Source organism: Malurus melanocephalus, unplaced genomic scaffold (assembly GCF_030028575.1).
Source record: "Malurus melanocephalus ecotype Western Australia unplaced genomic scaffold, MMel_1.1 scaffold_22, whole genome shotgun sequence".
NCBI classification, from domain to species: Eukaryota; Metazoa; Chordata; class Aves; order Passeriformes; family Maluridae; genus Malurus; species Malurus melanocephalus.
Genome location: NW_026623254.1, coordinates 1,113,918 through 1,136,872, shown reverse-complemented (window position 1 = coordinate 1,136,872; position 22,955 = coordinate 1,113,918). Strand labels below are relative to the sequence as shown.

Below are 22,955 nucleotides of genomic sequence, written 5' to 3'. Positions count from 1 at the left end.
GAGTGTGAATCACTTACCCTGAGGTATTGAAGGCACCTTCTAAGACATGAATGCCTTGTCTTGGACTTCTTGGTCTGGATCTGCTCTGGCACAGAACATTTAAACATATTCTAATTTAAGAAATATCAAGAAATCCTACCTTGCCACAGATTTTAAGCAAATCATCTAATTCAGGGCAACCGTTTGACAGGTGTTTTGAGATGTCCGAGCCAGCTTCTTGAAAGTGCCAGACCCAAGAGAGCTAAGTGGGAACAGTGCAAGTGACATGTGGATGCCCTTGAGATGATTGGTGCCCCTATCTGATCACCCAAAAAATGAGAGACAGCATATGTTTGAAAGTGAGGACAAAAAACTTAGCTAAATCTAGGTAGAGCAACTGGAAAAAGCTGTATATTTTTTTCCTTTTGCAATGAATTTTTAAGATCTGTATCCCAGTCATCTTATTCTCTAGCAGAAGACATTTGGGTTATCCAAAAGCAGGAAACTGATCTCACACTAAATAATTTGAGGCGTGAAATACTGAAGCAATTGATTTCAATGGCAAAATTCCCATGGATTTCTGAGTGGGCAGAAATGTGCCTCATCCAACAACTCAAGTTTCTGCTTCTCTATTTTGCCATCTTAGGTTACAATTTGTTTCAGCTTAAAATGACCATAGAGAAGCTTTTTACAGCAAATTTAAAGGCTGGCTGAGGCTTGGAATTTTAACTCTGTGATTTCCATTTCTTCAGCCATGCTATTCCACACTGTTTTTCCAGGAAAATAAAATCTTACCTAGCGTTGGGTCGTACTCCCAGATGAACCGCTTGGTCAGGAAGCGCACGACGAGAGCTGGAGGGACAAAGAGATTTTGGGTGAGAAGAACAAGACGTCAACTCAACAGATTCTTAAAGCTTTTCCAGCAAAGTTTTCAATGTGAGTGGACATGTAACAACTCCCCTGAACTGTGAACAGAACTCAGTGTTGCWTTTTGTGGCACTGGAGAACTTGTCACTGTTTGTGGCCCACTTTKCACTTTYGGAGGGGGGCAACRAAACAAAAATAAAACCAAAACTCTTTACAAAATTAAAGCCACTACTTTGGATGCTTTAGGTTTCCTATAGCCAGTGGAAAAAGAGTTGGCAGTTTTGGAACCAGCTTTGACACTTCAAAACAAGTGTTGTTGAAATTAATTTTATTCTTGAAAACTTCCCTTAGGATTGTAAACCTTGTAAGGCAGAAATAATTGGCTAAATAGCTTTCTTCTCTATTTTGGCATGCCTTCCTTGTAATAGTTTAACYTCCATGTTTTGTGTACTTGAAGCAAACAGATAAAATATTTTAAACCAWCAGTCAAACAYRCTATTAATCAATTTGCAGAAATAGAAAAAAAAAGAAGCTTGGATTTTGGAGCACTGGACAGGTTGTTCTTAGTTTCAGCTTCTAGGCTAAGATCTTGTTATTTATGTTCTTGTATTTAATTTTTTTCTATCCCTCCAAACACTGTAAAAACATCTTATATAGACTTTGTTCTTGAATTTAAAACTAAGCAGTGCTTTGAATTTCTAGTGATGTAAATGGATCATTTAGCACAGCAGACCATCCAAAATGCTTTCTGCAAATGAAGCCACAGATATCACTGCRCTAGCTAGAAATGCAGCAATTACAGCTACAGGAAAGCTCTTCCTCATCATCAGCCCTGTAGGATTGTCCCATTCTTCCTTTGGCTCAGGTGGACAGTAAAACCCATTTCTGATCTTTTTCGTAACTGAAGCCAGAGAGTGCCCTACATCCCAGACTTCTATGCCAATGGTAGGATAGAGCAACAGTCTGCAGAATAAATCTAATGAATTAAGATTTGCTTAATCAGACAATCGGAATATTAGTTTTAAGATTAACTATTAGACTTAAGATTAACTTCATACTTAGGGTATGAAGTAGGGGTAATAAGTAGGGGTAATAAGAAGCTAATCCTAAGGAAATGAGATCAACACACAAGGAGCAATTTTAAGTTGGTTTTAAGTTTCTCTTTTTCTTAGGAAATCCTACTTTGATCTTTTTCTGCTTAGGCTTTGCTGAAATGGTGTCCTTGTTTCTCAGAGTAGATGTGGCAATTCTTAATCAAAGTAACTTTTCAAGTCACGGTCCTTAACCTGAATGTCACAACAGTACAAGATGACCTCCTGGTRGCTTATTTTCCTTCCATGGTGATGTTGCACCAGGACCTTTTTTTCTGTACCTTTTATCTCAGCTGGAACAATTCAAGCATCTTTTTGTTTTGAAAGTTTGGTCATGACTCTATTCTCTAAGCTATTACTAGCAGTAATAGATTCTCTCTTATTATCTTCTTTATCAAGGACAGAATTAAAAAATGCTTTCTCCTTTGACAAGGCATTTTGTGAAGGAGAAGCAATGATGGGCCACCTGTGTGGCAATGCCTGAGCCTGTGCCTGGACCAGGAGTAGCTAATGAAGAGAGAGAAAAGGCAGAAGAATTTGTGCAACTATTTTTATACTTAAATATGATCCATTTAGTTATAAGATTTTACTCATAGGTGGGAATTGGAGAGTCAAAATGATGGAGGGAATGGAAGAAAGTCTGTCAAGCATGACTAAGACGGCAGCTCTGAAGGAAAAAAGTGCTGATTTTGGAGGTAGCCCATGCATAAATGGTGAGAAGGTGACAATTCCTAATAAATAAAACTAGAACTGGACTGCAGCTGCTGAGATGAGCCTGGGAAGAGAAACCTACAGTTCTGTACACAGGATGAAATGGTACAGGTGTGCAGAGCTGCAGAGGTGATAATTAGAGATCACAGGAGTAATTCTGGTGAGGAAGGAAAAGCTAGGCTGTATTTGTCTCCAGCACATACAGATACATAAAGAATTGCATGTTTAGGAGGGAGCTGAACTAAAGAAAGGAAGGGTGGAAGGTGCTGTCATACGCAGAGTCACATGGCAATCAGTCTCTCTGCTGGCACATCTCTGTGKGGAGCACAGAAAGCTCAGGGAGCCACTTGCTAGGCACTGCTGCCAGTAAAGTACTTTAATACATGCTTTAATTCTCTTTGGGCCTGATGAAGGGAGGAAAATAGCACCTTAGCACAACCCCAGTGAGTGGAGAACTATCACCTTCAGCTTCAGAGTGCTCTGTGCCAGCTTTAGGGGCACCTTGGGCTGTGCAGAGCTGCTGCTCCTGCAGGGCTGTCTCAGCTCAGCCTCCCTGCTCCTGACCCAGCCAATTCCTTCAAAATACTTCAAAATACAAAATGGTCACAGCCCATCCTGTAAAGCTTTTCACTTCCACACATTTTTATGAGGCTGAGGATTAGCAGCTAGCTGCTTTTCACAGAAGGGGAACGTGAGATGCTCTTGATCCAGAGTCTGTTCTGTTTGTAAGTGTCGCAGCCTATGTTGGATGGGAAATGTCTTCACTTTTGCCTCATTAGGGGTGCTTAGCACACAGGCCTCTGACATCCAGTTGGGTATTAAAACAATATTAGTGACTTTGCTGCATGCTTTGACTGAAAATAGTCGATGAGAGAAGAGCTGCAAAGGGCATCCAAGTGCTTGGGCTGTCAGTCTGGAGGCCAAGCTGCTGGCTCGTGCCTCCTGCCCCAGCAATGATCCCCCAGAGCAGGGGTATTACTGTGGAGCCAGGCTGTTTATGCTGAGCTCACTCACTGCCAGATTACATCACTTTTCAGYAAAATAACTCTGCCAGCAAAGAATCAGAAGTGAGGACATTAGCAATTCGCTACACTCAGAGCTGTAGAACTCGGATTTCTGCTGTTGGTTTAAATGATGCTTTGGGGAAAGCAATAAAATTCCCTCAGGTCCTTAGCAACGTTGTATTAAAAATGAGTTGAGATGCACATTACTTGCCTCTCACTTGAGCAAAGGTGTGTGCACTGTTTGACCAGTCAGTTTTAATTAAACATGTTTAATAATGAGCCAAAATAGCCCAACAGACTTAAAAAGAAAAAAAAAAAAACAAACCCAAAACAACCCAAATGCTGGGTTTTGATTCAAAATAACATTGCGGTTGAAACTGTCTGAAACACATTATCTTTCTGATTAAATTAAGTGACTAATTCCAGTATGCATATTAAAATGGCCATTTCCAGCACTTATCTTCAAATTCATTTTGAAGCAGCCAAGATTCAGACTRATGCAGCAGTTAACAGGAGAGAATTTCATAACCCTGCACTGAGRCCAGTCCAGGCTCTTCCCTGAACAYTTACTGYTTGTGAAATGCAAGAACTTGCAGGCTGGAAGGAAAGAGTCTCCAGCAAACTGCATGGTGGATTCCCGCTGTGTTTTTTGGAGAGATGACCATCACTGAAGGGAACTGAGGTAACGTCCCAGCAAGGGAAGAACAGACTTGTGTCTCCTCCTGCCTTTCCTCACACCCTCGCTTCCAAGTCAGCTGTTGTGTGCAGGGTATAAATTAGGGTAGAACTTGGCACAGGACTTTCATTCACTCATGTTTAAAACTTCTGCCTTAGAWGTTATTCTTGGAGAAGAATCATGACTATCTGTCAAATACATTTGCWGTTCAGCTCCACTGAAGACAATGAAGTTGTATTCAGGAATTAACCTGGCACATGAACCAAGATTATCAACCAAATAATTAATCAATTTCTTTCGAACTTGTGAGGCTGAGTCCCTCACTCAGCTTTAAAAATGCCAGTCCGTACATTTTGAAACTTTTCTGTCTCTGTGTGTGTGCRTGTGATATTTTGTGTCTTGCTTTAGATCTTTGTTTGGATTTAGTAACATGCAAATGCTCTAGCTAAATTTACAATCTGTCTGAATGCATATCTTTGTGGATTTGGAATTGTTCCAGCTAATACAAGCTGAGTTTTTTGGGGAAGAAAGGAAGCAGGGTTTCATTTGAAAAACAACCCCCTTCCCAAAAAGTTACAGAGTTCAAAGTTATTCTAAGAAAAATAACAGTTTTCCACAGTGAAAKGATTGTATGACGACTCTTTTATGGCATGAGAATTTTCAGCTATAAAAATGGTCTGAAAGTAGTCCCATAATTTAACTTATCAACAYGTCCATTCCTGGTGCCATGATGATGTGTCATCAGGAAACCATACTTGGCAGGAGACACCAGAGTGGGTAAAACCAAAGGTTACAGTGATCAAAAAGCACTTTCAGAAATAAAGTATTTCATTTTCTTTTAAAGATATAGTTTTGTTAGAGAGCTCATCCCCCAYTCACCTTCTCAGAGCTGGGAATATATTGGGAGTTTAGTCCCCTTGGAACATGTGGTGAGTTCCAGTCTGCAGGATGGCAGTGCCACTGAACTGCCATGCAATGTTCTGCCTTTTTAAACAGCTCTATGTCTACCTTTAGGAAAAAATGGCTTGTTTTAAAGACAAAACCATGAGAATTTAATTTGCTTCTGAAAGCGCAGATCATCTGGCAGTGTCTGTGTGTGGGGAAAGTGTGAACTTATAACACAGAGTCCTTTTCTAGTCCTGATAGAACAGGGATGGAAGCATGCATCCATTGCTCCTTGTTCTGCATCTGTGGGCCTGGCTTTGACTCAGCTCTGACAGATCTCAGGGCTGTGGRGATGTGAGAGCTCAGTGAGGCATCTACAGCAGGAGTTCTCTGCCTTTGCCTGCTCTCTTCGTTTGCTCACTGTGGTCACTTCTGATGTTGAGCCCTGATGTAGTAAAGTTGATGTTCCCTACAGTAAATCTAATGGAGCAAAGCAAGAAAAGTGAGAAAAAATAAAGAAGAACTCAATGAAGTATAAAAATGTTCTGTTTTATACTGCYTTGCTGTTTCAAACTGCATGTTTTATGCATATTTAAGACACCATCTTAAGCAGTGAACTGTTCAGAAAAATTGCTGCTTATGGTTTTATATTTTTTCTTTAATGACAMAGGGAGGTCCTCCACTGACTGCCAATATAAGTTTAAAAAGTATACTTTTTTATAGAAAGACCAATTAAATATAAATACCAAATGTATATATTCCTATACATACCACATAGCAATTTATATACAACAATGTGTGTGTGTATATATATATATAGGTGTATATATACTCTGCTACAGTAAATACAGACCAGGATTGAACAGCTGTGGGATAAAATGTGCTGCTTTTGCCTCTCAGGAGGATTTTTCTTCAGTGGGAATGGTAATGGTAATGGCTTCAGCTCTGTGGACTCAAATCTGAGCACCAAAATGGTTCAAATGCCTTTTTGTTCTGTTGGGGCATAAAGGGACTGGAATATCTGTCTCAAATATCTGTCTTAATCCCCACAGCAGGAYCATGGATGAAACCAGCATTCCATGTACAGGTATTTCAAATGCACTAATATACTTTCAAATGTACAATATTCAGTGCTGCATATTGGATTTATCTTTACAGTAAATGTTTTACATGCAGAAGGTGAACATAGCAGTACTCCAAAGACTGTTTTAGATAATAATTCAGTAGGCTGTTTAATTAGATGTCTAYAACTGACCTTCTTCTGACAATTTGTTTGGATTGACTGTCCTGCTGTGGAAGAGACAGAGACCATCGTCCTCAGCTGTGGTTTTTAGCAGYCTCCATCAGGTTATTCATACTTTGGCCTGACTAAATGTCAGTGCATTTCATGTCACTGTCACTTTTCAATTTCTACTACAAGGTTTTTTGGGGGTTATTCCTTTTGTTAGTGGCAATTGCAATTGTATTTTGCTGCTGGGGGAAACACGGGACTTTAGGAATTTCTAAGTGGAAAGAGCCTGGGGAAAAGCAACCTGTTTCAAGGGGCTCACCTGAAWTTCTGGCAGGGTGTATTTACAAATTCATCTCAACTGTCTTAACAGCAGATGGAAGGAGGCACCACRTGATTATTTTGCAAGAATAGGGGTGCTCCCTGCCTGCACATGCCCAGGCACAGGGTCTTGGGGATGCTCCTGCAACATCTCACTATGCCCAGTTCTGTTTTTGTAGGTCTGCAGCTTTCTCATAAATTGAGTCCAGTGTTAGGGAATTGGCAGTAGCTCCTCTCAGTGACAGAGATGTCTGACCCCCAGGTTAGAGGCCAAATTTGCCACTATTCAGAGACTGGGGAGAAAGCAATCTTGGCATGGGCATCAGTGACCTGAAGGGCACTTTCCTTATTCAGGCCTGTGTGCTATATTATGAATATTTCCTTATTCAATATTCATATTCCATATTTCAGAATATGGAAAACATGGGAGTCATTTATCAAAATCTTTGCTGTAACCTCATTAACTTYATGCTAATGTTGATTTTTGTTTTGTTTCTGGCATGGCAATTTCACAGTAAAAGGTCTCTGAATGYTCATCTGGATAGTCCACTCTGATTTTTTTATTGTTTAGCAGTCATTCATTCCATCCCCGCTGAACAGGAGGATTTTTGCAGCAATGTTTTGTCCATTGCTTTCAGTGCTCAAGGCATTTTTTTTACAATGGTTGTTGCATATGGAACTTAAGCAGGAGCCTTAATTTATGTTACATTACCACCTTCTATAACATATCATTTCAATATAAGGTTGCTAATTTCACAGGTCTCATCTCATATGAAAGATAAATTAGCAGGCTGGTRTGTCTAATGGTTTTGATAATTTTAGGAACACGGAGTGTAATATCCACACTTCTACCATKTTTCTCTCCTGACTTCATTGCATAACTTGTTCTGTTGCCCCTTTTGTAAAGCCTGAACTTTCTGGTGTGCTMTTACCAACCCATGTGGTTCCCAAAACACAGTTAATGGTAACATCTCCAGATGTGTGTGCATCTGAGACAAGAGTATATTTGTGATTGCATTGTAGAGAAAATCTTAGTGATGAAATCACACAAATAACTGTGGCTTTTCTAGATTACTGACACAAGTAAAATCTGGATTTCCACGCTCTTTTGAAAGGCACTGCAGAATAAAGCAGGATAGGGTTCTCAGTACAAAACCCTGAYACTAACCCAACCCTCCATCTTGAGATGCAAGATAAAAATGTTAGATTTATTTGAGAGTTAAAAAAAAAGAAAGAAGGGGTAGAAAGCTTTTTTATTTAAAAATCCAGCACTTCAATGGCAAGATGTCAAAATTTTTAGAGGGCTGTAACTTTTTTGTATTTTCCTTTCCTTACAYTTCTTCCAGTGTTGACTTCAGAAAACATCCCACTCTCTTTTTATGGTTAAATTAGTTTGTCATCTTTAAAATGGAAAAAGAAAGAAAGGAAATAAAGGAGGGAATTCTATAATGCTTTCAATGGCAGGATGATCTGGTTGTTGTCAAAGTGTTTTTGCATGAATTAATTTTTTGTTGGAGAATGTATTTTGAACAGCAAGGCCATTTTTTTTTTTTTTGCAAGGGAGTTAGGCTTTTTGATTTTCAAAGGAAATGACTCAACACCACTGTTTGTCTTCAGAGAACTTGCAATTTAGGAAATGCATATTTAAAACAAACAAACGCAGCTTTACTAGCCTCTGACTATTCTTTTTGTTCACTGTTGTTTCATATTRCACTGGAGAAATTTGTGGGACTTTCGTTGCTGCAGCCTGCACCAGCCCCTTGGCTTCAGCTGATTCCTGTGTGCCAAAAGGGTTCAAAGTTGATTTTGTTCTGTCAGTGCTGAGCCTGAAACAAGGTGCAGGCAACAGGAGACACTTAAGTGACACTCCTGAAAGAAAGAACCAACTGGATATTTTGGAGATGCCTTGAGCTGCTCCTAGGATTGTGTGGAGCTGCTGCCCCATCCCCTGCCAGTGCAAAGGGAGGAACACACATGAGCACCAGAAGGAGTGGCCATRCATGCATGGCCAGGGATGAAGTGGGGATTTGTTGTGATTTTTTGTTATTGGTGGTGATACTGTTGTTTTATGTTTTTTTGGTGGGTGTTATTTTTTGGTTTTTTTCTTTTTTTTGGTTGTTTGTTTGGTTGGGTTTTTTTGGGTTTTTTTTTTGTTTGTTTTTTTGTGGGAGACTGGGATTTTTTTTGTTTGTTTGTTTTTTTAAGGCTCTCCTCCAGCTGTTGGTCTGATCCCTGCTCTCTTCCCTCTCCCATGCTCAGAAACCATTAGGTGGAACTGGAAGAAAGGGAAAGGAGTGAAGTTGCCTTATTGAAGAAGGTCCACACATCCTGGGAGGGTTGTGGACCACTTTCCCAGGGAGTAGGGRAGGGGGCACAGTCTCAAGCCCAAAGGAAATGAATAAATTTTTCCAGCCAAGTTTAAAGACAGTTGTGTGTGAGTCCTCGGTGAGGGTAGGGACTGTTGTGCAGGGCTCAGCTGTTCTGTGAGACTGTCCTGGCTGCCTGGCCATAAATCCTAGCCCTGCCTGAGGGGCAGGCTGCTCCTCAGGAACTCAAGGAACCAGTCTGCCTCCTGTTTGGGTTGGTACTTGACAGTTCTGAGGGCTTGCTGCTGTTTCAACAGCTGTATCCTCCTGACCGCTGTTCTTGCCAGGAGTAAAAGACATTTTGTTTCACATGGTATGTTCCGGTGTGAAAAAGCCACTCTGGAAAGGCACAACTTACCCTTTGCTGCTAGGCTGAAGGCTTAGAGTAACTCTAAATGCTTAAAAACACAGTTTTATCGGGCTCTAGTGAGTCAGCTTGAATGAGAGGGCAGTGAGCAGCACACTGAGTGGGTGAGGCCACTGACATTAATGCTGGATCACTGCCTGTGCTTGAAATCTTCACAACAGAAAAAGTACCTCTGTCAAAGCGCTTTGCTGTGCTTCTGTTTCACTAAGTCTGGGTAGATCAGCACAAATGGCAACCAGAAATGGCAGAAGGGGTGCAGAACTCGGTATTTCATGGTGGTAGACAGCCCTGGGTGTTTCTGTATGACCAGAGTCTGAACAGATTAGCTGTCCCTCTCTTCTCCTCAGCCTGATTATAATAATTTTCTTGTCTTATTTTAAGTTACGTATACTATACCAAATGAGACTACAGCTTGCATCAAATTAAGAACAAGCTGTTCCCTGTTTTTTTCTGTGATAAACTTGGTTTCTTTTGCATGCACACCTTGGCTTTCTAGATTTGGCTCCATGGAAATCTCAGACAACCTGCAAAAACTTTGCTTTGTGATTACAATCCAGCTAGACTAGGATATTCAGGAAGACCTTAAAAGATCATATGTCCTGTGCAATTTCCAACTTTCTTTGACAAAGGAACTTAGGTGAACACTAGAAATTTGTTCCAGCCCTGTTGACTGATGTGTCACAAATCAGCCAATATTTGCATGCCTGTAAGGTGCCTGTGTCACTGGAAGATGAGGAATTAAGGCAACAAAATACACTGAAAACTGACTCGYGGATTTTTAATGATCCTCTCTTTTTCATGAGTCAGATGACATAAGCCTTGATAAATGTTCCATCTTTTTAATATGTTGCACAGCACAATATTCATGGGGACCCAACCTTTTCAAAATCACCTGTTTACCACCTGTAATTCAAGGAAGAAGGCAAGGAATTGTTTGCTTTCTGATGGGCTCATTGCCAAGTACCTGAATCAGCCACTTGGAGACATTCCCAGAGGAATGAATGGAGAAATGCATGTGAGAGCAGAGGTATCAACAGTGAACATAAACCATGGTGGTTTTCAGACACGTGTGACTGTTTACAAGCAGCACAGGGTATGATCTCCCAGCTGCCTGCAACATCCCATGCACAGCGGTGGCAACTGTCCTGATGGCTGCTTTCATACTTTAGTTATGCTTTTCCCCCCCACCCCTTCCTCCTTTTCTGTCTAAAGACACCTGCTCCTGTTACTTGCTTGCCACCTGGAATCTTGAACTTTTGGAATCTTGAACTTTTTGTAGCAAAATTTAAAAAAAACTGTAAAAATTAATTTTTTTTTTTTTTAAGAGCAAACAGTTTTGCCATTGCACTTTGAGAATTAAGAGACACAGCAGAAGGAGCAGAGAAGCTCTTTAAGAGTTATTTCAACAGCAGGGTTTGCAACGTTGAAGGATGATAAAAGTGAATGATACAAAGGCTATAATGAACAATTGACATAAAATGGAAGGAAACGCTCTGGACCACATCTTTCTCACTGTAAAAAGAAATATGTTGCAAAGTGTAAGAAAGGATTAGCTGAAGACAAAAGCTCACTATGAATAAATGTTTCCTAACATGCTGTAGACATGATCAATCCTAGAGGCAAAAAAGTGACCCTAAGGGAGATGGAAGTGGTAATTACTTAATGGTATCCAAGAGTATCACCCCAGCATCATCTCTTTTGTGGAGCAGGCTGAAAGAACAGTTGTGGGTGAAGAGCAATTTTTCATGAATCACCAGTGACCAAAGTCTGTTTATGTCTGAGCCCTGACTGGTGATGTACCTGGTCTCACATCACTGCTCATCCCATACAACCTCTGTCAGGAAGAAGATTAATGACTCTCAGATCCTGAAAGTAGTGATTTCCTATAAATCCATGTTATAATGGGCAAAGATAAATACTGCTAAGTGGTCCAGTCAGTGCAGTACACTGTGCTGTGCCTGGTTCCCAGTGCTAGTGACAGCATTAAATGAGTTTAAACTAATTCATTGTTTTGATAAACAACTATCATCTCCTATCTCTGGCTGCAACTACAGTTTTATGAGCACCCATTTGGTGCCTGTAATAATGTAAGGGTTATTATTAGCCCTCTGCTTGGAATGTGGACACACAATCCTGGGAACTGTTCAGAGTAAACTTCAGAATTATGTGTGTGTGTGACAGGGGGAAGCATGATCTAAATTTAAATGGTAAATTTCTGCTTTCATTTTCAATGCTTAAGGGCATTTGGCTAATAAACATCACATGTCTTCAAACAAAGTAAAAGGCACAGTAGTAGATAATGGGTGTTGTAAAACSTCTGACTTATCTCCAGTCTGAAACTTGGAGGAATAACATAACTTAGTTTATGATGCTCATCACAGCTGCCAGGAGACCTGGCCCGGCCTTCCCAGAGTGCAAGAACTACAGGGAGTGCTCTTCTRCTCTCAGCTACTAATTAGCTATACTTACTTAGAAGCCAGCATAAGAGGGAGCCCTTCCACATTTATCCATGCTGAATAATGAGTTATTCCCCAAAAGTCTGAGGTKCTCTCTGTGTGAGATTCTCTTGTCCATAGAAATTATACAGATAAGAAATATGACAAGTCATATATTCAGGGCTCTTTCARTCATTAGCTCATTCTGTGGTTATCCAGTTTGAAGTGATGTCAGGGATGGGATTTTCTTCATTCCTTTTACATGAGGCTGAAAACACCAAGTTCCTGTTTGCTCCAGTGGGACTTTAAGGATCCCACGGCAGTTTTGCAARGGGATTATGTCATCTTTCCCTTCAAGCATCCTCCCCTCCATCCTGAGGCTTGGTAGGTACATGCCACCACAGTTGGTAACAGTGTCAAGAGCTCAAAGACCCTCCAACTCTAAGGAAGTTTGCAATTATGATGTTATTAGCTTTACTATTTTCCCGGGCCAGAGTGACAAACCTCTCATGGCTAWGCTTTTCTTCTAATGCTTTGTTTTAAGAACACTTCCTCAGTTTCACCCCGTGCTCTTTTCAGAGTGAGCAGAGAGAGTATAAACAATTCCCCTTTCTCTGACAGCATTTGAATAGAACAGTATACATTTATTTCTCCTGTTACTGCCCTGCAGAGTGCCAYGTACTGACAGCAGCGATCTGCGTTTGCTTAGCTGCTCACGATGACATCGGATGAGACATGAAGGAACACAGCCCTGGGACTCCACAACTTGACAAGTAAGAAAACCTCCAACTGCTCATAATGAAAGCTGATGCAGTGACGAGGGAACCAGTCCAAGAAGTGGTTTACATTCCTGGCTTCACCATGCTTTATGGTTGGCTTTGCCCAGAGTAATGGGTGACTGCATTTGCAGAACTATTAGTGTGCCTGGCAGAACAGAGAGGTAGCCAGCATGATGTCCARTAGTATTTAAATGGTGTTGGGCCCTTTCCCAGTGTAATCCATCCATTCCTGCCCACCAAATCTCCTGTCACTCCTCAGTCTGTAGCTCTCCCACTCCACCCACCCAGTCATAGATTCACTTGTGTACAGGGATGGACTCTGTGTGGAATTAATTAAATTTTCCTGATTCAAAAAATGCTCTTTTCCTACAACTGGTTTGTTGAGAGTTTTTGTTTGATTGCTTGTTTATTTATTTTTGTTGGTTTTGTTCTTATTTGGTTTGTGGTTGCTACACCTGGCAACTTCTCTTACATTAGAGCATTTCTAAAAATTTATTTTGCAATCTGTCTTCCTCTTTCRGTCCCCAAGCAGCTGTTGAAAAGTTTGGTCTGTAATTTCCCTGCCCATTCCTCAGTTTCATTGGGAACTTGTGTGTAATGCWATTGCTGCTAGGATAAATGGATTATCACTGCAGATAGATGGATGCTGACAAAGAAGAAGTGGTTTAGAAATAYAAACAGCATTATAAAAAGCATTGGTGAAAGAATACTTTCACAAATGTACCTTTAGAAGCTGTTTACAGACTGCAAGAATAGTCTATAACTGTCAGTTCCGTGCTGCTTTTAAAAGAGGAACCAAATTTGGGTGGCATTTTTAACTTTCCTGATGCATCTTGCCATAGCCCCCCCAGGAGATAAAKATGAGCTTTATGGTCTCACAAATGACTCTGCTGTGGGGTGGGAAGAACTCTTCAGTTCCTGCTGAGTTCAGCCAAAGCTGAAAGCTTTGCTGACCTTTTTTTCAGGAGCAAGGGTTATTTTTTAAGGTAGTCTTAAATCCTCACTTCACTGTTTTGGTTTCATATAAAAGAAGAGATATGGTCTTTAAACTCTGGTTACAGCAGTTCCACCCTGGAGGCTTGTTCTTTAGAGGGAAGAGCACCTGGGAGGGCTGTGGCACCTCCTGCTCATCCACCCAGGGCAGATGTGATGAAGTTTCAGTGACTGTAGCCCTAGAGGGGACAATAAAACCCAGCAGTCCTGCTCCTGTGCCCTGCAGCAGCATTGCTGKGCTGTGCTCCCCTCTGTCTGCTCCACCTGCTGTCCTGGAGGATGAGCAGTCAAGGCAGCAATTCCTGCTCTCACCACTGTTATCGAGATCAGAGCTCAAACAGGGATTTTGTTATTCCACCCCATTCTCTGAATTCCCCTCRCTCCCATTCTTCAGGGTTTAGCCCACAAGAAGAGCTGGAGAATTCACTGCTCGAAAGGAATGAGCACGGTCTGGCCAGGAAAGGGGCAAACAATGCAYTCTCATTTTAATTAGATAAAGTACAACATATAAAGATATGCCACTCCTTGATAGAGCAGATAAGAAGGGTAGGACTGTGTGATTGGGAGAGCAGTGAAGCAGAAGGCCCATTGCAAACTGTTATCAGATAAACCACTGAGACAGAGCATTGGCTGGGATAAAAGAAAAAACATTCCTGGAAATCAAGCTGACARTGAAAGGGAGGAAAACTCACATGCCACCGAAATGATTCCTAGAGAAATATGCATCAGGAGGCTATTTTCCATTGGGCTGTTAAATTGTTCAGCAGCTGGGATATGCCCTGCCACTGTTCAGTGCAGCTGGGATTTATTTCTGGGATTACTTTTGTGCTGAATTCTTCTCTCTTTTAATGCAGCCTGAGGCACAACCTATCGAAGACATCAAGAGTTTTGCCTTTCTTTGTGTAGGTTGAAGCTCCTGCCCGTGGGGAGTTGTTTAGGTGCAATGAGAGCAGTGATATTCTCAAACTGATACCAACACCAAACCCAACCCTACAAGGAAGAAGTTTAGACCRAAACCCCCATGCCTGCAATATCTAAAACCAAGGAGGTTCAGCTCAAGTTTCTGACATGTAGAGAGGTCTCCTAAAGAGAGAGCTTCTCATCTCTCCAATGTCTTCATTGTGAGGGATCCTGCAAACATTTCACTAATTTTTCAAGCTCTCCCTATGCTATTCATGGCTTAGAATTGCCTGTGCCTGGAAAATCATCGTGCATATAAATTAAAGTACAACTGCTATGTGTCAACAGTTCTTATGTGGATAGGCTGACTGCTGGTCTTTCTCTTATGAAATCTGACTAAACTCCATCACTTCACAAATCACTGGCAATAGGACTGCTATGCCAAATTTTGACTTTTTGGGTAGAGAGCTCTTCAAAAACTGTCTGGCTACTTTTTAACTGCTCTCCTGCTTGTCTGGGCCTTMCCCAATGGTCCGGATGGTGCTGGTGGGGACTGTCCCAGCCACTCCCCAGTGACTGGGGGAGGGTTCAGGCACTTGTTGTGGATTGTGCTGGCAGATCCTTTGGAAGCAGATACTTTACAYGTGTCCAGTTTTGGCCAAAGACACCACTCCAAATGCTTACCTGCCTCTCCGTGCCAATCTCACTAAGCCAAATCCCTCATCTATTCATTCCAGCAGAGATTCTCGCTAATTACTAAAGAAAGCACACAGAGTACAGCAACACCCCACAGACATCTATTAACACATGGCTAATGAAACATGGACAATAACTGCTGGCTAGGCTGGGATTCAGATGGGTTTTGCCCCACCAGATTTAAGTTCCCTCTGGTCACAGGCTGTGACCAGAACATCTAAAGAATGACAGATGGACGTGCTGTAAACACAACAGGCAATTAATGAATCTACAGTTGGGTTACAGTGGCACCTGGGAACCTGTGCCAAAGGGGTCATGCTAARCACACTGGGTTAGTGAAATCAAAGGCTGGGGAGAAGGGGACAAGACAGGGCAGTTAAAGTTATAGGGAAGTAGAAAAAGTGTGTAAAGACAAATGAGTTTTGTTATGATTATATTGCCCTTGCCAATAGGAATTTGATTGGAACTGTTTAATGAAAATGATGCCATTTTAGGCTATTTCCCTCTCAGTGACCCCGCCTATTTTGTGAAACAAGACCTGAAATACTTCAAATTTTGGTAAAATTTCATGGCAAGCTTCYCCTGTATTCTGCTTGATCTATATTTCTTCTGCCCTTTTAGGAAGGACCTACTTTTTCCACTAGAAGGACCTTAAGACAAAAAGTATGATAAATGTTCTTCTAACTAAGGTTTGAACTAATTCTTATTAACAATGTACTCATGCCCTTTCTTTCCTCTAACTCATCCAAACAGTGTTGGCCATATTTGCCAYAGGTCTTTAGATTTTTCTGTCTGAATCTTGATTCTCCAGTACAGGCAAGTCAGCTGTGATCTACCCACACAGAGGACAAGGTATCAAATTTAATTTGATTAAATCAAATTTAATTTAGTTTTGAATGATTAAGTAGTAGATAAACTTTCTTATGCTTCTGTTCAATAGGACGTGAATTGATGCAATTATGGGGATTTGTCCCTCCTTTGGCCAGTAAAATATCATAATACGAGGGTTGATAAGGAACTGGTCACTTCATAAGTTTGGTGCAGAGTTGCACTGACCATGGGTACTTTTCATCCATTCCTGAAAAAATAGTTTTTCCACTGCTCTRTAAGGTCACAAAATGTATTTATCTCCAAAAGCCCAATCTGAGCCAATTCCTGTAACATCTTTTGGTCTATGGCTGTCAAATTTTTGGATGACACCAACTTAAAAGATTAGGAAAAGCATTAAAAGGCATTTGAAAGATTTCCSAATTGCTTCAGTGAGGTTAGGTTTTTTCAAAGRYCCAATTYCAACATTASCCTCAGCTGAAAATRCTCRTTTATCACCARYATAAATATATTGAAGATTTTCACAYGCAAATAGGGACTAATCAGATTTTCCAGAAGCACCRATTTTCCTGGCACTTTTTCACAGCTCTAGGGACAAACATATAGTAAAAATTTTGGCCCTCAGTTCCTGTTAACAACTTGAAGATTCTGTCACTTTTATTATTTCCAAGCAGAGGCACACTACGCACTGGCTTTGCCAATTCTACGGCTAGTGTAGACTTTCATTGTAGGTTTTATATCAGTAGATGTAATTGTGGAGCCTATGGCCCTTTCACAGGAAAATATTAAGAAAATTCTGMTTCTCTGAGCAAGAGATGACAGAAATGAGGGGCTGAAACAATCAGCACCAAGTGACCAGTGGTTTCACCACTGTTTGTACTGCAGAACAAATAGATTACCAGCCTAAATAAAAGCCAAATTTAGGCCTGACCTATTTGACACACATAAAAGGGAGTTTTTAAGTCTGAGCTTTTTCATGTAGTAACAGAAAACATCTGCGTGGAAGCAGAGACAATTTGCTATGAGCAGGAGAAAAAGAAAGAAGCAAAAAATGTCAATAGAATCCCAGCAAAAGGAAAGGACAGCAAACACTGACACGGACAAGTGCAGTCCACAATTCCAGCCAACTGACATGTTAGAAAAAGCAAAAAAACTCCAACCTAGTCACAAGCTTCACCTTTCTGCAGGATTCCTATTTTGCTGTTTTAAGTCCAAATCTATCCTATTTAAGTCCATATCTAAAGTAGATGGGACAGGGAGAGAGAGAGAAGTGACCATTTGGCCAGAGACTTTTGAGCTCAGCTGAGAAACTCTGAGTCAGACATGAGCAAATGCCTCCTCTGATCCTCAGGGGCTCCAGTGCACCAAGGGCAGCTCCTGACATGAAATGAAAGCAGAGCAGGGAGTCTCACACAGTGAGGTGATCTCCCAGCCACACTGCCCTCTCTTCTGCTCAGGAAGTGCTTTTATGCGTTAGTTTTGATCAGGTGAGTTAGTAGAGAGGGTCAGGAGCAGAGTGTTGGCAGTGGAGGATCCCCATTTCTTTGGATACCTTCCCTTTCTCTTGCCAGCTTGCCTCTTGCCAATAAACCCCACCAGAACGCCTGTGGCACGTAAGCAGACAAAGCCCAGGGATTCTTGCACGGTCTCTCTGCTTTGCTCTCAGTCACAGCAGCCTGCTGAGCAGATCTGCTGCCGTTTAATTAGAGTGTCTGGGCCCTCCTCCTGTYCTGGGGTAATGTCATTAGTCAGAAGTGAACTGTCTGGTTCCTGCCTCTCCTTGGCCAGCCGAGCTGTTGCTGGAGAGCTTGCCACATTGGGTAATTGCACCACTGACTTTTAAAGGTCAGCCCTTACAGAATCTAATAACATCCGGAAGATTTCCAGAACAAGGTGGGTTGGAAAGAAGAGCCTGGATTCCTCYCAAAATGCTGCCAATTGATCTGTGGGACAAAGCAAGCACCCTGCAGCATCCCTCAGTGCAGAAGCTGGCCAGCCCAGCCACCAGGGCCATGGCCAAATGATTTGGGGCAGCAGCTTCCCCTCAGCTTCTGGGGAGTGCACCACAAGAGAGAGGACAGAATCAGGGAGATGTGTATCTGAAAGGAAGAGAAAAAAACAAGTTATTACTCAGCTGCTTTTTCCTTATGTTAGGTACTGCATCATATCCTAGAAATTCTCCATCCTTGGAGTATCCTAACAGGAAAGCTGAATGGTTGCTCAAGCAAAATTTGTCAGGCAGAAAAACTCTGAAAGCTGAAGATGGTTTTGGGAACAGTAAGAATGTTTCAGTAAAGGACAGGTGTCCTCAGATTCATGCACGCTCCAACTGCCCCAGGAGGAAAACAGATCTGCTGCTGGGGACAGATCTACAGTTTATATGGTTTATTCATCATCATTATTTATTATAATAACCTCTATATTTGAAAAGCAGATTCTCTTCRGTTTTACCCTCCTTCACAGGAGTGAGCCCAGCAATGGGCACTGTAAGAACCTCTCTCTTGAGAGAGCTGAAGGCAATTGCTGTCCTTTTTTCCTCCCTGAGTTYCCTGGCAGTCAGGGAAGAAGATCCCCAGCTGGGACTCTCCTTCTTTCCTCAAAGAGATCCTTTTCCTCCTCATGCAAACACCTGAATGAAACAGCTGCAAGCCCTAAAAACCTCACRTCCCCTCACTGTTCCAAATTCAGCCTGCCTTGAGCCAGGTGGTCTTCACTGGGAGAGCCACAAAAAAGGGAAAGTTTGAGAGACATCAAAGAGGAGCTTTGGCTCTGCTGCTTCCAGAGGAAGAGTAGTCAATATATTTAATTACAGCTGGAACTTACACTTCTCTTCTTGGCAGACAGCCCTGTTTAAAATCTTTCATTATCAATTCACAACTGAGTTTCTACAAGATGAGTATATTTTTTGTGTCTTTCTCTGGTTGACAGTTGTCTAACATTGTTTAGCAAGAAAAAGTCTGAACAAGTGCTTTTATCTTTTCCTTGATTTTCTTCATCCTTTTTCATCTCTTCTTATTGATTTTTTGAGGGCTTTCTCTTCTGAATTTTAGCCTGTTTGTGCATGTGCTTATTTTAAACTGATTTGCATGCAGATGATCAACTGGAAATGCAGTTCGGGGTAAGTTGTTTACAAACTGATATTAAATCACTCTGCTTGTTTGCACAAAACAGTAATTGAATAAACACTGGTTATTAGTTTACTTGCATATTTGCTTTGCATTCTTTCACTTGGTTTCCACAAACAACACAGGGATGTTTTTTCTATAGTTAATAGCATTTAGAATAGTCTAAAGTAAGTAAATAAATAAGTAAAATTCTTGGTGTGTTCCCTTTGTAAAAAGAGTAACATTCAGAGAGTAGCTTTAGGTTTTCTTAGTATTGCTGTTTTTCTGATAATTCATATCCTTTAATTTTTTTGGTTACATGTTCACTCACTGAGCCCCTGTGTTWTTTTGTTGTTTGTTGTCCTGTTTCTTCCACTATACCCRTTTTGCCTACAGCAAACCATGAGAKTAATAAAAGAAAGCCTGGTGTAAATGCATTTATATTGAAACAACATTTATACTTCATATTTTTTGTTTCATTCTCTATCACGTAAACTTTAACAAAAAACCCAAGTGCATGCTGCTGTATTTTACATTCAAATAATGTTACAACTTTTGATAGGTCTGTACTTCAGTGCRGCTTCCAGATCCCTTTTGGGACTACCTTTTCTGAATTTCTTACCTAGGGTCTATATTTCTTTCCTTCTGCTGTTACCTCGGTTTTATGTAAGCTAAATTTTGGGTTCCTAAATCTTGGAGGCGTATCTAAAAGCTGTCAAAATATTGTGCCAGTCCTGCCAGTTTTTTGGTGATAAGCAATTGATGTTTCCTGGTTCCCAGTTAATCACATCAAATCACAATTAGAGAATTGCATGTAGCTTCACTCCATGTGATGTTTTCAGCTATTCAAGCAAACTGATAAAAGTATTTGGCATGAGCTCTTACGCAATTTTGTTTTCACCCACAGTTCTGCAAGATGACTTACGAAAAGAACGTATTTTACCAYTTTATGATAAACATGAGGTCTATGRATATGGCATGACATGCTGAAAGCCACCCTGCAGAGTTGACATAAAAAGAAATCCCCAGATCTGGACTCCATCAGATAATGTTATATTGTGACATTTTACTRCTTAGGCTAATTTTTTTAGTTAGGATTTTATTGCCTGCATTTTTTTTCATAAAAYATGAAGTATATTGCATTCACTAATTATAGTTCTATGTGGAAAAAGAACATTCAGACCTTCTTTGAATGCCATCCTGATTTCATTCAAACTAATCTACTTGTTTCTGTTACTTGAAGCTTCTCTGTAAACTGAAATTGCTCAGCACTTCTTTTGAAGTTTGAAGTAGCTCCTCTCGCTTACTTTTTCCTTAACTCTTTCACATGCTTCTGTTCTGGCTGGCTTTGAGCAAGAWCAGGAGAAAAATACTGAACTTTCTTCACAGCAGGTTCTCTTAAGATTCTGATTTTATTTWTGCAAGCAGAGATGAGTTGYAACAAGACACCCAGATGTTTCTGCMCATGCCTCCACAGTRCCGAGCTCTCCTGGCACTAAGCACAGYGTGCAGGCTCAGGAGCAGCAGCTGCACTGTGTAAACCCTGTAATCTGACAGGCTCTCCTAACAATGCAGGAGTTCAAAGCAAGCATTGATTAGATTAAATGTTCCTTCAATTCGCCATCAAATCACTCTCTTTTAGCAACAGCATTCACTTAAAGCAACAGGCAATGCAAGGTGCATGACAGCAAGGGCATGCCAAAAATTCAGAGGGCAGGTGGGGTAAAAATAGTTGACTTATAAGAGTGTGCCTGCAATGATATATCTAGATCATGATGTTGCAAGAATCTTTTTCTGTAGCTGTACAGAACCTTCCCTTAAAATTTACTTACATATTTCTGATATATGTTTGGCTCTATATACACACATTTTTAGCAAAATTGGAATCACATGTATGGTTCATATCTGTGCATATGGATGACACAGAATAAGGGACCACATACATTAAATGGTCACCAAGTCCCAAACTCACTCCTGGTTCTTGAAGCTATGAGTTGCAAAGGACTCTGCTCTCAGATGCCAGAGAAAATATGCATTTAATGTGATCTGYGATGAGTCCCAGAAGTGCAGAATTTGGGACAGAATTTGACAGCACTCTGGGTGCCATTCTGTGCTCTACAGTTGTCTATAAAAAGGTTATAAGGAGGGAGGAGGGAGGGGCCACTCTGGCTGCTTCATGACTGCAGAGATCTGAGTGGCTTTAACAAGAGGGGAAAATGGTCAGTGAACCCTGACCTGCATGAAGTACATAATATTAAGTTATTAACCTTTTCAGAAAGTGGTGCTCTCAGATTGTAATTTTAGAGAAACATGAAGAAGTGACTAGCTGTCACCTTTCCCTTCAAATTTAYCTGTTCTCTTATTTTCCATCCATACTGAAGATTTATCCCACTCTAGAGTCCGGTGTGAACCCTTATTTTCTGTAATACCCCACTCAGAATTTTTTAAGCTCTGTTTTTAGCTCACTAAAAACTAGTGAACTTAGTTCCAGAGTTGAGTAGGAATTATGATGAGAATGAGTTATAGTGCAGTATAATTTTATTATAGTGGTTTTTATGTTAGACYCTAAACCTGTCTAATGTACCTATCAAACAATGTTTGCCCAGGAACCAAAACACTGTGGCATAAGTGGCTGTTTSTCTTCAAGTGTAGGAAGTCTTGTGCAGGATGAACTCTTTGCCCATCTTGCTTGATGTTGTTTCTCCTGCTTTGGGCTTCAGCTCTCAAATTCTCTGCTCTAGTAGAAACTGAAACTTGGAAAGTTGCTGCACTAGTAGAAACTCATAAGGAGGAGAAGCTGTTCTGCTGCTGCTCAGGGGAGTGGGACACTGGCAGCCCCCTATAACAGAGAACTGTGTTTTCTTGAGCTGCAGAGCTGGGGGCTTTGCTGTAAAGTTGCACCTCTTGCACCCTCTGCATGTCACCATGTAACTAATAAAGGCTTTCAGGCTGAGAGCTTTTGCTTCTGAATAATGATCCCAGGATCCAAACAAGGCAAGGAAAGAGCAAAGACTGTAGAGAGACATCCCTGTCAAAGCTGTTGCTGAGTGTGASCCTGTTCTAGACAATCAGTGCAACTGATGAAGCTTGATATTTTAATTGTTTTGTTTGTAGATCTAAATTAGGTCATGAAGAACACTCTTCAGTGGCTGTGATTAGAAGTCTGAAATGTGCCTTGTACTCTCAGATGTGTACTAGAGTGGGAGCACTCAAAAAGTGCTAGGTTTGAAGTGGATGCTAGCAAAAAGGGGGCTGAGGAAACAAGTGAGGTTGTCAATGCCAAATTAAAATGCTTTTCCTCCTCCAGAGTGTCCCCTGAAGAGCTGTTGTGTTAGAATCTGGTTTCCAAAGTTACCATTAATTTGTGAACTAGCAGGATTTTTATGTTGCAGTTGTCAACACATCTGTAATGCCGGAGTCTCTAGTGGTACTTCTGCAGTGGTATCTCCAGGCTGGCATCACAGCAGTGAACAGTTTAAGTGGAAATTAAATTAGTGCAAAGAAGAATGTATGTGTTCTTGAGCTCCTTCTACCTCTGCTAGGGCTAAGATCACTGAATTTGATATGCCAAGAAAAGATCTCCAGGATGATGTAGCCCTCTACCAGAAAGATTCTTGGTATTTTGCTATTTAAATTAATTCTTCTCTGCCAGGAAAGAACACGTAATACCCAGGTAGTGTTGATAAACAGATAAATGTTGTTACAGTGCAAAATTTGCCTGTGGT

General features: G+C 41.0%; 1 protein-coding gene across 2 annotated transcripts in view; it reads right to left on the bottom strand.

The window, feature by feature from the left end:
• RERG (RAS like estrogen regulated growth inhibitor) overlaps positions 1-22,955 on the bottom strand; it is a 96,787-nt gene that overhangs the window by 18,402 nt on the left and 55,430 nt on the right. For both annotated transcript variants that reach the window (XM_057390010.1, XM_057390011.1), the window contains exon 3: positions 775-831. In XM_057390010.1, coding sequence (XP_057245993.1) covers positions 775-831 — 57 coding nt within the window. The remainder of the gene's footprint in view (positions 1-774; positions 832-22,955) is intronic.